Source organism: Vulpes lagopus, chromosome 12 (genome assembly GCF_018345385.1).
Source record: "Vulpes lagopus strain Blue_001 chromosome 12, ASM1834538v1, whole genome shotgun sequence".
In the NCBI taxonomy this organism is placed as follows: Eukaryota; Metazoa; Chordata; class Mammalia; order Carnivora; family Canidae; genus Vulpes; species Vulpes lagopus.
Window position 1 is genome coordinate 60,167,809 of NC_054835.1, and position 11,931 is coordinate 60,179,739.

Sequence of the window (11,931 nt, forward strand, 5' to 3'; positions counted from 1 at the left end):
GCCCAAGGCTCCTCTGTCTACACCCCCTTGGGGCTCCCAGCTCTGTACCCTGCAACCCCCACCTGACCTCCAATGTGCAAAATCCCCTCTCACCCAACACGTGTGCCTGGAAGCCCAGGAGCCCCCTCCCACGCGGCCTGACAGCACTGCTGCTGTACCCGGGGCTGCTGCCCGTGAGCCCGACGTGGCCACCTACACCTCTGCACCACTGACCTGGGACGCCTGCCCCGGGCCCCCTACACATGCAGGTAGCACCCCTCCCTCCACATCCCTCACCACCCGCAGGCTTCAGCTCACGGGTCCTCTTCCTGACCACTGTGCCTTACTGGTCGTGCGGGTGACACCCTCGGGATATCCCACTAGAGGCTGCACTGTTAGGGGGTCTACTCCGACCCACGAGGGACAGTTCACTCCCAGAGCAGGCAGGTCCAGGTGCTCACGTCCTAACTCCAGGACCTGGGGGGACGCCGAGCACGTGACTCACGTGCCAACGGTATTTGTTAAACGAATGACTACATCAATCAATCGTTCCTCTTCTACTCCTGCGACGCTCGCCAACACAGAAGGCGGCTTCCCTTGACCCAGAGCCAACTACTTGCAGGTGCAGCAGGAGTCAAACAGACCAACTCAGTTCCCGTCATCTCAGACCTCATCTTTCAAGAGAGAAATCATCACCGCTAGTGAATCCATTCTACCTCTGACAGGTCAATAATGGACACAAAGACCTTCAGAACAAGAGGCAGGAAACCCGCCCGAAGGGGATCACCTAAGAGCCAGTCCAACCACCGAAACAGCAAGCTGTGGGCAGCAGAGCGGGGCCGAGCCCACGTACGCCACATCCTGAGAACCACGCTGGACAGATGCCGCCCGCAGTCCCAGCAGCCGCCTCGGGGGACGGCAACGCTGGGGAGTTTCAACATCAAGCTTCCTTCCTTCCAGAGCGAGGGCTGCTCCGGAAACCAGCGTCCCCTGTGGCGGCTGACGCGGGAGCTCAAAGCTGGAACCAGCCTGAGTCACAGCAACGGCTGAGTGGCGACAGGCCGGGAAGCCCCGCAGGTCCCCGGGTCACCACTGCCCCCGAGCGTCAGGACAGCCTGCCTGCGGGAGCCTCATGACTCCCAGGTGAGTCACAACGGTCCCTCCACCCTGCTGCTCAGGCCTTGAGCTGTTTCCAGAAGCCAAACCCGCCCATGAGGTCCCTGCAGGAGGTCTGAGGAGCTGTATGGGCCCCAGCCACGCCGGCGTCACAGAGGAGCGTGGAGCTGCCGGAGGGGAGGGAAAGGGCGCCACGCGCTGCGGCAGTAAGCCTGGCTGCGAGCAGGGCCTCGGCCGCCGCCTCCGCGACCACAGGTGCCTTCCCGGCCTGACGGGCACGGCCCCTCTCAGGACACCCTGCCCTGTCTCGGGGGCCGACACGGTGCCTCGGGGCCACGGGCCAGCCCACCAGCAGCACGGGTCCACCCCCCGCTGCCCCAGCGCCTGGACGGAGCCGCCAGCGCGCCGCACGCACCAAGACGCAGGGAACGAGCCCGAGCCGACGGCTGAGAACGGGCAGCAAGACGACACGGCTCAAGCGGACTTCAGATCCGGCTCCTTCTCGGCTAGCGTGAGCAGCCGTCTAGAACGGGGATGAGGACAGTGTGAAGGGGCTCAGACGTCCCTGAACGCACACTTCGGCATGTGCAGTGTTTTGAGCTGGAGGCACTTGAGACCCTGCAGCCTCAAGAGAAACTTCTGTTCCTCTCTCAACCACACAGAAGCAGCTAAATTGGGCGTCTTTCCCAGAATAAGGGTCTTAGCAGAGATCAAGTTTATCTGAGTGACCGATCTGTGTGGAAGGGCAAACATCTTTTTTCCCAGACATCTTCAATACACACACACGCACGTTTCTTTAAATAACGTCTGTGTCCGGGATCCCTGGGTGGCGCAGCGGTTTGGCGCCTGCCTTTGGCCCAGGGCGCGATCCTGGAGACCCGGGATCGAATCCCACATCGGGCTCCCGGTGCATGGAGCCTGCTTCTCCCTCCGCCTGTGTCTCTGCCTCTCTCTCTCTCTGTGACTATCATAAATAAATAAATTAATTAATTAAAAAAAAAAAATTTAAAAAATAAAAAAAATAAAAAAATAAAAATAAATAAATAACGTCTGTGTCCAACGTGGGGCTCCAGCTCACGACCCTGAGATCAGGAGTCACGTGGGCGCCCCTGGCAGGGCAAACATTGGCTCTTCTCACCGCGGGAGGAGCGTGCTCTCCCCTGAAGTCCCAGACGCCCACCCCCTTCTCCACGGCTCAGACCTCACTGTGCCTGACTCTGCAACTTCCGTGTCGGTGCGGCCCCCCAAGCATACACCTGTTGAATGTGGTTTTCGCCTGTGCCTCTGTCTCATGCTGATCTGACTTAGTCGAGCCGGAAGGACCTTGGGGGGGGGACGGGAGTTCTTGCTGCCAACCACCACAATCCCAGGGCAGGGTGACAGTGGCTAAGAGTTTACACAATGGACTCAAATTCTGTCTCTGCCATTTATTAAGGGGATCGGGGGCAGGTGACTTTAAGTCCCATCTGTGAAATTCATGTGAACACTGCCTCTCTGCTGCGAGATGAGGTCACACGTGTGCAAGGAGCTTCACGGAGGCAGACCCCGCAAAGGCTGCTATGGCTCCGATGACCAAGCTCAGCCCATGGTCAAAGGACCCCCCAGCACCCGCGCTCACAGGGCTCCGGGGACATGGACTCGGGCCACACGTGTGAACGGCATCCTCACCCAAACCCCAGCACACCTCATTCTGTCAGGAGCACGGCTGAGTATCAGCGTCATGAGGGGAAATTTGGTGACAGGTTTAAGTGCCACCTGTCGGCTGACACATCTATCCTGAAACAGGATGATCTCGGGGCTCCTGGGGGCTCAGTGGGTGAAGCATCTGCCTTCAGCTCAGGTCATGATCCCGAGGTCCTGGGGTCGAGCCCGCGTCAGGCTCCCTGCTCAGCGGGGTGTCAGCTTTGCCCCCGGCCCTCCCCCTGCTCGTGCTCTTTCACTTGCTCACTCTCTCTCTCAAATAAATAAAATCTTAAAAAAAAAAAAAAAAAAAAACATAGATGACCTATGGTTTTTTTTAAACAAATTTCTTTTTTTTTAATTCATTATTTATTTATGATAGACATAGAGAAAGAGAGAGAGAGAGAGAGAGGCAGAGACACAGGCAGAGGGAGAAGCAGGCTCCATGCTGGGAGCCTGACTCGGGACTCGATCCCGGGACCCCAGGATCGCGCCCCGGGCCAAAGGCAGGCGTGAAACCGCTGCGCCACCCAGGGATCCCCGACCTATGGTTTTCTTGACAGAAACACAGTTTTCACAATTTGAGTTCCCAGCTCTTTCCTACAGTAAGCAACACAAATACTTTTTTCTAAAAGAAATGAAGAAGAAAACATTGACCGTTTTCTGAGGAGCGAGAGCACGGAGGGAGGCACGGCAGACGAGGTGCGGACACCCTCTGTCCCGTCCAGGCCACCCCAGGATGGAACCTGCTCCACTCATTCAACTTTGACCCCACGGTACACAGTCCACAGAAGGCCGTCTTCTCCTCACCGGCACGGCGTGAGCGCGGGCGGGTGGTGCAGGCACCGAGCAGGGGCCAGACCCGCGCGCCTACCTGTCTCTGCAGAGCAAGTTCGCCCTCGAGCTCCTCCAGCTTCCTCTGCAGCTGCCACTTCAGGTTTTCGTACTGTTCCCGCTGCTGATCCATCTCGCTGTTCTTGTCACTGTGTGAACATCACAGTATTAAGAAAACTCACACTGAATGCTCCCCGAGGGGACCCATTTGCAGGGCCCTCCCGGCGGTGGCTTCAGCGGGAGCCTCAAGTGGCACCACAGTCATACCACGAGACTCCCAAAGTGTCCAGGACACAAGCGGAAGCCCTGGGTCAGGAAGGTCCACCCCGAACAGGAAAACGCAATCAGCACACACCTACAGCGACAGGACACAGACGCGGAGACTCCCTACGAGGGTTTTTAAGGCAGCCGTTATCTAAAACGCTTCAGCAAGCCATTCAGAGCTTTCCTAAATAAAAAATTAGAAACTCTCGGCAGGGATCCCTGGGTGGCGCAGCGGTTTGGCGCCTGCCTTTGGCCCAGGGCGGGATCCTGGAGACCCGGGATCGAATCCCACATCAGGCTCCCGGTGCATGGAGCCTGCTTCTCCCTCCGCCTGTGTCTTTGCCTCTCTCTCTCTCTCTGTGACTATCATAAATAAATAAAAATAAATTAAAAAAAAAAAAAAGAAAAAAAGAAACTCTCGGCAAAGAAAAACAAAGAATCAAACAGAAATTGAGGACTAGGAAATATGACAACCAAACAAGACTCCGTGGGGTGGGCTCAACAGCCGGACAACCCTGACAACAGGACAGAGAAAGAATCCATGAGCTTGACCACTAGAGCCACAGGGATGGCTCCATCACACGACGGAGAGAAACACAAGAGCGTGAGTGGAGCCCCCGGGAGCCGCGGGACAGTCACCGGGGCCGAATGCCCAGCCACGGAGCCCTAGCCTGGGAGCAGAGGAGGGCTGACACGTACTTGAAGAAACGGCTAAAAATATCTCAAATTTAGCAAAAAAAAAATAAAAATAAAAATTTAAAAAAAAAAAAGGAGGGGGGAATGAGGTAAGGAGACACTTTACAGGATGATGTGGAGCACTTCACCGATGCTTTAAAATCTCTCAAAAACAGCTGTGGGAAAGAAAATCAGTATTTCCACGGAGGGCGCACTGGCCCCATGTGTCCCAGTGTGAGGAGCAGCTGCTGCTGATCCTCCAGGAGCATCACGGAGTCCGGGGAGAGTCAGGATGTCACCCCGCGGGGAGGCCATGCAGCCTTCCTTGCTCCAGGGGACGCTGACCGTGGTGGAGCTTTCAGGCGTCCCTGAGGAGGGCGGTACCGGGCCCCTGGGAGCTACGCCAACGCCTTATTACTGGAGATGCCAGCCAGTGGGCGGGCAGGAGGCCGGGGGGTCCCAATGGTCCCACACCCACTGACATAGGCCTCCCCACCTGACACCTGGCCTGCCACTGAGTCTCCTGCTGCAGAGGAGCACAGCGCTAACGCACCCGGCAAACACAGAACAAGGCCAGGTAGCCTCGTAAAGGGATGTGGCTGCGGGGCACGCGGGTGGCTCAGCAGTGGAGCATCTGCCTTCAGCTCAGGGCGTGACCCTGGGGTCCTGGGATCGAGTCCCACATCGGGCTCCCCGCAGGGAGCCTGCTTCTCCCTCTGCCTGTGCCTCTGCCTCCCTCTCTCTGTGTCTCATGAATAAATAAAATCTTTTAAGAAAAAGAAAAAAAAAGGCATGGTGCACTCGATGGGAAGCCCAGGGAAAAGCTGCCCCGTTGCTGGGAAGCTGCCACAAGCCTCCACAGCCATGAACACAGAAGAGCCCTCGGGCAGCTTTCCCTCCTCGCCTCCCCACCTTCCGTACAGAACCACTGTCCACGACACTGTTACTACTGGGTTGTCCCACGAGCACTTCTCAGTACAAACTGACAACATGACACACTCTTCAGGGCCCCACTTTAAGTGCAAAGAGAACCTGCAAGATGCTGCCTGCCGCTGACGTCTGTGTGCACACACACGCACCAGAGGGATGCACCCTGACAGTAAAGGTGACATCACAAACATACACCCTGACAGGGGAAGGGCAACAAAGATTTTTTTTTTTTTTAGATTTTATTTATTCCTGAGAGACACAGAGAGAGGCAGAGACCCAGGCAGAGGAAGAAGCAGGCTCCCTGCGGGGAGCCCAACGTGGGACTCGATCCCAGGACCCCAGGATCAGGCCCTGAGCCAAAGGCAGGTGCTCCACCGCTGAGCCACCCAGGTGTCTCAGGACAGCAAAGTTTTTAAAATGAAGCCCGTGTTCTCTCTCTCAAGGGGGAGAGGGGTGCGTGTGCCATGAGAGCGGCTTCCAGGGCTTCGGGTTCACGGTCAACCTGCCTCACATGAGCTCCCGCGCTTGGGAATTACTAGCTATTTTGCATCATTTAAACAGGGATCCCTGGGTGGCGCAGCGGTTTGGCGCCTGCCTTTGGCCCAGGGCGCGATCCTGGAGACCCGGGATCGAGTCCCACATCGGGCTCCCGGTGCATGGAGCCTGCTTCTCCCTCTGCCTGTGTCTCTGCCTCTCTCTCTCTCTCTCTCTGTATGACTATCATAAATAAATAAAATTTAAAAAAAAAAAATTTAAACAATCTCGGCTCACATGTCTTGGTGAAATGATGTGGACTCACAATTCGCAGAGAGTGCCTGGCATGGAAAGCAACGTCCTGCCGTGCTGACTGCGCTGCGGGCACGGCACCTCACCTGTGGATGCGCTCCAGCTCCAGCCGGTGCTCCTGCTGCTTCAGCTGGAGCTGCTGCTGCAGGTCCTCCCGCCGCTGGGCCTCGCCAGCGAGCGCCTGCCTCAGCCGGGCCACCTGCACCCTCAGCTCGCTCAGCTCCGCCTGCCGCGCCTCCTCCCGCCCACGGGCCTCGGCAAACGCAGCGTCGTAGCGCTCCAGCTCGAGGTCCCGCTCCTCCAGCACCTGCAGGTTGTACGCGAAGTCCTCCTGCAGGCACCGCAGCGCCCCCTGCGCCTCATGCAGCTGGCTGTGCGCGGCCTGCAGCCTGGCCTCCTGCAGCTGGCAGCGGTGGGCCTGCAGCGCCCTCCACTCCTCCTCCTTGCGGGCCAGCAGCTGGCTCAGGGCCGCCTCTGAGGGCGAGGGCGGCGGCAGCATCCAGAAAGCTGCAGCGGGGAGAAGGCGGGAAGCAGGCCCCGGTGAGGCGCTTGAGCAGTCCTCCAACACCCGCCTCAGATCCCCATCTCCGGCATCGCTGTCACCACCACGGAGCACGCCCTGGGCCAGTGAGCAGCCGTCTGGCCACGCGTATGTTCTGAAGCACCCCAGGTGACCCCCCCAGGGTCCAGCCTACTCTCACCCTGCAGCAGAGCCCAGGGGGTAAGCCTAGGGTCGCAGAGGAAGGAGACATAGGAAACATCGTTAGCTCACCTACAAGGGCTGGGTCCTTTAAAACAGGCTCACGAAAAAAAATAAATAAATAAAAAAATAAAACAGGCTCACGAAGTGCTCTCCCACTTTGCAGATGAGAAAACGAGGCAGCCAAGGAGCTGAGCAAGCGCTGGAGTCCCCCAGCCTCTGAGGGCCAACACCCCTCCTGCCCCACACTCCGCTCCTGCCGCGGGCCCGGCTCCTGGAGATTCAGCACTCAGGGGCAGGTTCCTTGGCTCTTCTATTTCTAATCCATCACGGATTGATCCTTTCCTAAAACACAATAACAACAAAGCACTAAAGGAAAATAAAATTTTAAAAGATATATAGTACATAAGCTCTACTTTTTAATTATTAGATTCAACAGCGTAAAACTACTTTGTCAAGCTGTAACAAGTGCTAAATACCCCTTGCTCCTGCGTGTACCAAGGATGGGCTGCGTGCATGTGCGTGGTGGGGGCAGCTAGCAAGGGCTGCCAGGCGTGCTGAGACCACAGGGACTGCTGACATTCCATCACCTGGCAGGCAAGGGGTGCTCTGGGCCTCTACCCCAGGCCACACAGCAAGCCCATTGTCATCCTGGGGGCAGAGGCTCCAGGGCAAACAGCAGCCCGTCCCCGACAGCACCTTCCCAAAGGGCCAGGGACGTCTGAGTATCACTCTCATCCCAAAGATTCTAAAATGTCTTGAGTCGTGTGAAGTGGGTCTTTTTATTTTGCCCAGCTCGGAACTCAATCCTAGGACCATGAGGCCATGACCTGAGCCGAAGGCAGACGCTTCACTGAAGGAGCCACCCAGACACTTCTTTTTTAAGAAGAAAAAAATCCCAGGGCGCCTGGGGGACTCCATGGGCTGAGCTGAGTGACCGACTCTTGGTGTGAGCTCAGGTCATCGTCTCAAGGTCGTGGGATCAGGGAAGCCAGGAGTCGGCTTCCCCTCTCCTGCTGCCCCTCCTCCTGCTCACGTGCTAGATCGCTCACTCTCAAATAATAAACCTAAAAAAAAAAAAGGAAGAAAGAAAGAAAGAAAAGGTCCCACTGTGCCGTGTCATCTTGACTCACTGGTTTGGTAGTGTTTGATGGTGCGTTTTCTGGGACTAGGGGAGATGGACAGTGGGTGGGACCTCGGAGGCCTGAAGGGACGCCGTGAAAGGGGGTCGCAGAGGTCCAGGCAGCGTCCGCCTCGGTCCGTGTACAGCAAGTACAGGAACAAGAGGACCCACGGGGCCACGGAGCTCCGTTTCCTTTATGTTAGCTCCAGGACTCCTACGCAGGCGACCACTGTGAATCACCAAGGCTACTTTTTAGGGATGTGAAGTCTCATTTTACTCCTGAAGTTACTAATAATGAAAACCACCAACAAAAAACTATCCATATAATGAAATGTGTCACTATAACATTTTGGTAGTAAAAGGAAAAAAAATGAAACAATGAATTTGCAAATGCAGGTAGCCAGTGTGGTCCGGGAGGGGCAAGCCTCCCGCAGACACAGCACGGGACTTGGGACTCGGGCTCAACGACGGTAGTCTGGTAGTGATTCTTGCTACAAACAAAAAAAAAGGTGAAAGGAGAAAAACGTAAGGGAGAAATCGCCAAAATGGTCAGGGCTGATATTTGGAGAATCCCAAAATATCGTCAGGACCCCAGAAATAATAATGAGCATTTCACGGATGTGTGGTGCCGTGCTCCAAGCTGCCCAAGCTAAACCTGGGATTAGCCTTGACTTGATTGCCTGCTGCGGCCCATCCCCACGCACCTCATCCCCCCCATCATCCCTGGCCTGCGCGGGGCCTCTCCGCAAGGCTGCGCGCTCACTCTGAGCGGCGCCAAAGGATCTTAGAAAACAGAAGGACACAAAACCTAACTCCCTAGGGCTTCCCATTCCAAAACAGCTGGGTCACCGTCCCGCTCTCAGGGCTGGAACACGCCGAGCTGGAGCCTACCACCTGCCGCCATGTGCTGGGTGGTGTCAGACCCCCAGGTGGCTCCACACGGGGCACGGGCCATGGTTTCTCTCAACCCCAAATACCCAAGCACCCTCCCATCCAATCGCCAGCCCTCCTGCTCCAGATCCACAATAACTTGACCTTTAGACGTGTTGATGGACGTAGAAACGAATCACAGAAAAGCTAGACATTTACTTTTAAGTTTTAAATTCAGGGGATCCTGAAACCAAACCAGCGGTTTGGCACCTGCCTTTGACCCAGGGCGCGATCCTGGAGACCCGGGATCGAATCCCACGTCGGGCTCCCAGTGCATGGAGCCTGCTCCCTCTGCCTATGTCTCTGCCTCTCTCTCTCTCTCTCTGTGTGTGTGTGTGTGTGTGTGACTATCATAAATAAATAAAAATTAAAAAAAAAGTTTTTAATTCAATAAAAAAGGAAGTTACTGGCTTCAAATCAGCCCGTGGCCAAATATTCCCCCAAGTAGACAGCGAGACCTGCGGAGGTCACCTGAGACTCTGCTCTGAGCCCCAGGTCCCAGCACACGAAGGGGATGACAAATGTTTGCCTCACTCAGGAGCAAACCTCTGCTGCTGTATCTCAAGTGCTACCTCACTGTAACCAGGAAACTGATGCTGGTGATACAAAACTCCAACAGGCACAGTGAGCTTTCTTAAAGTCGTTCATTTAATTCCTTTAACAAGTATTTAGGATGAGCACTGGGAGTTATACTATATGTTGGCAAATCTAACTCCAATAAAAAAATATACAAAAAAAAAAAAAACAACCCAAGTATTTATTTAGCTCTTCACAGGTGTCAGGGACCATCTGACCTACTGGAGACGGACTGTAGGGTCCCCGCACCAATGGGCTGTCATCCTGGGGCAGGACAGAAGCACAAAAGAATATGGACAGAGGAGGTAACTGCACATCACAGGAGCAGCTGCTCTGGACAGAGGTCAGGGAAGCCCCCGCCCGTGAGGACGGCCAGGAAGGGGCCCTGCTTGGCCCTCAGGAGGCTCACAGGTCCTGCGGGGGCTGTGGTCCCCGTGCTGGCTGCAGGGCTCCCGGGACCCCTGGGAACCCAGGGTTATGGTGGCCACGCTAGACACGTCGGCCACGCAGCCCACCGAAAGCGCTGGCGTGGCATTGCCGACCTCCGCATTGGGGGTTCCCCACACCAACTGTACATCTACTGGGGAGCACCCCCACACCCTCTAGCAGGGGAGAGCATGGGCCGAGCGCTGGCTGTGGTCTAGGAGCTCTGGGGTCAGCCACAGTCTCGTCAACAGAAACCGACAGGCACCCTGGCCACCCACATGCCTGCACCCACTCCCAGGGAAAGAACCAGGATTTAAGCAAACACACGCCACTGAACAACGCCCGCGCCACGGCCACCGCTGGTGACTCACGGGCTCCTGAAGCGCCCATGAGTCATCACCACCGTCCTTCACAAGGGCTGGAGGTCAGCAGGCCTCCCCTCCTCTGGGGACTGCTCGTTAGCACCCTGTCCTGTGCCAGGCCCTGCCACCAGGTCACACAGCTACCCCCAGGGCTCACTCCTGTGGCACACACAGCTGATCACGTGATACCATGCCCGTGGCTCTGGGCTTCTCAAGGTAAAGTTCAACCTGCTTGGCACGGCACCCGAGGAGTCCTAGGACACCCCTGCCCCCCAGAGAGCAAGCAGCTTGGACCGTGCACAGCAGATCCTACTGCCCTCCGCACCCCCAGGCTCCGGCCCTACGAAGGCGCCCGCCCGGCGCTCTGCACCCCTCCCTCATCACACAACAGCTGCGCCCCGCTGCGTGTAAATCTCACCAAAGATGACCCTAAAAGCCCTGAGGCTGACATTAATCGGCTTTAAACGTCACAGGTTCAGAGTCTGGACCCAACCTGTCCGTCAGCCAGCAGATGTCCCCGGCCAGCACCCAGGTTTCAGGAGGCACCACATGAAACTTCTGGGGAAACTACAGAGAGCCCCATAGAGGGGGGAGCCGCGCAGTTACCATGGCTCTGCTCACTGCTCACGGTGTTCTAGAGAGCCCGTGGGGCCAGCAGGGCATGGGGCAGGGCCGGGCTGCGTCATGCAGCACTCTGACTTTCTCATTTGTGAAACACTGAGCTTTCTAACCCTTATTTCAGACCTGCGAGGCCTGAAAAGCACCTAGAAATCCCCAGGTGTTAGGACGATGGAAATAACTGCTCACGAAGGCCATGGCCTCCCAGCCCCGGACAGAGGAGGCCGCAGGGCCCCATCTGGAAGGTGACCTCCGTCAGTAAGACATACGACTGCACCCCCGAGCTAAGGCAGCTGGGGACTCACTCGCCGCCGACCCGGCCAGGGGCCTGTATGGGTGATCCCAACCACGGGGGCGGCCTTGTGGGAGGCAGGGGGGCAACGCTTGGAGCTTGGCACTCCTCAGGCAGGGCACAAGGGACGGAGGCTCTGAAGTCGGCACCTCCGGTTAGTGACACACTCAGACACGTCCTCACAAATTAGGACGGAGCCAAAGACTACCAGAGCCCCAAGTGGGGTCCATGCCAAGTGTTTGTGACAGCTGGCACCACGGTTAAGAGGCAAGGGCTGGAGGGGATCCCCAGGTGGCTCAGCGCTTTAGCGCCTGCCTTTGGCCCCGGGGTGCAATCCTGGAGTCCTGGGATCGAGTCCCGTGTCCAGCTCCTTGCATGGAGCCTGCTTCTCCCTCTGCTTGTGTCTCTGCCTCTCTCTCTCCCTCTATCATGAATAAATAAATAAAATTAAAAAAAAAAAAAGAGGAAAGGGCTGGAAACAAAGATGAGTCCCAGTGAAGGGAGGTGCAGAGCTCTGCAAGCAGGGGGCTCTGCAGGGGGCTGGCCTCGCCCTGGGGGTGCCTCACCCCTCCTGCAGGCCTCCAGGGACGAGATGCTGGAGGGACAGGGAAGGACTATGGCAGGATGCTTCGTCCCACCG

General features: G+C 56.8%; 1 protein-coding gene across 14 annotated transcripts in view; it reads right to left on the reverse strand.

Moving 5' to 3' along the window:
- The window catches only part of CCDC57 (coiled-coil domain containing 57), a 102,625-nt gene that overhangs the window by 87,531 nt on the left and 3,163 nt on the right, over positions 1-11,931 (reverse strand). For 8 of the 14 annotated variants that reach the window (XM_041724361.1, XM_041724365.1, XM_041724358.1 and 5 more), the window contains exons 2-3: positions 6,351-7,309; positions 3,650-3,758 (exon numbers count right to left, since the gene is read on the reverse strand). In XM_041724361.1, the coding sequence (XP_041580295.1) occupies positions 3,650-3,758; positions 6,351-6,763 (522 nt within the window). In that variant the 5' untranslated portion in view covers positions 6,764-7,309. The other 6 variants (XM_041724363.1, XM_041724362.1, XM_041724359.1 and 3 more) reach the window with 6 other exon arrangements.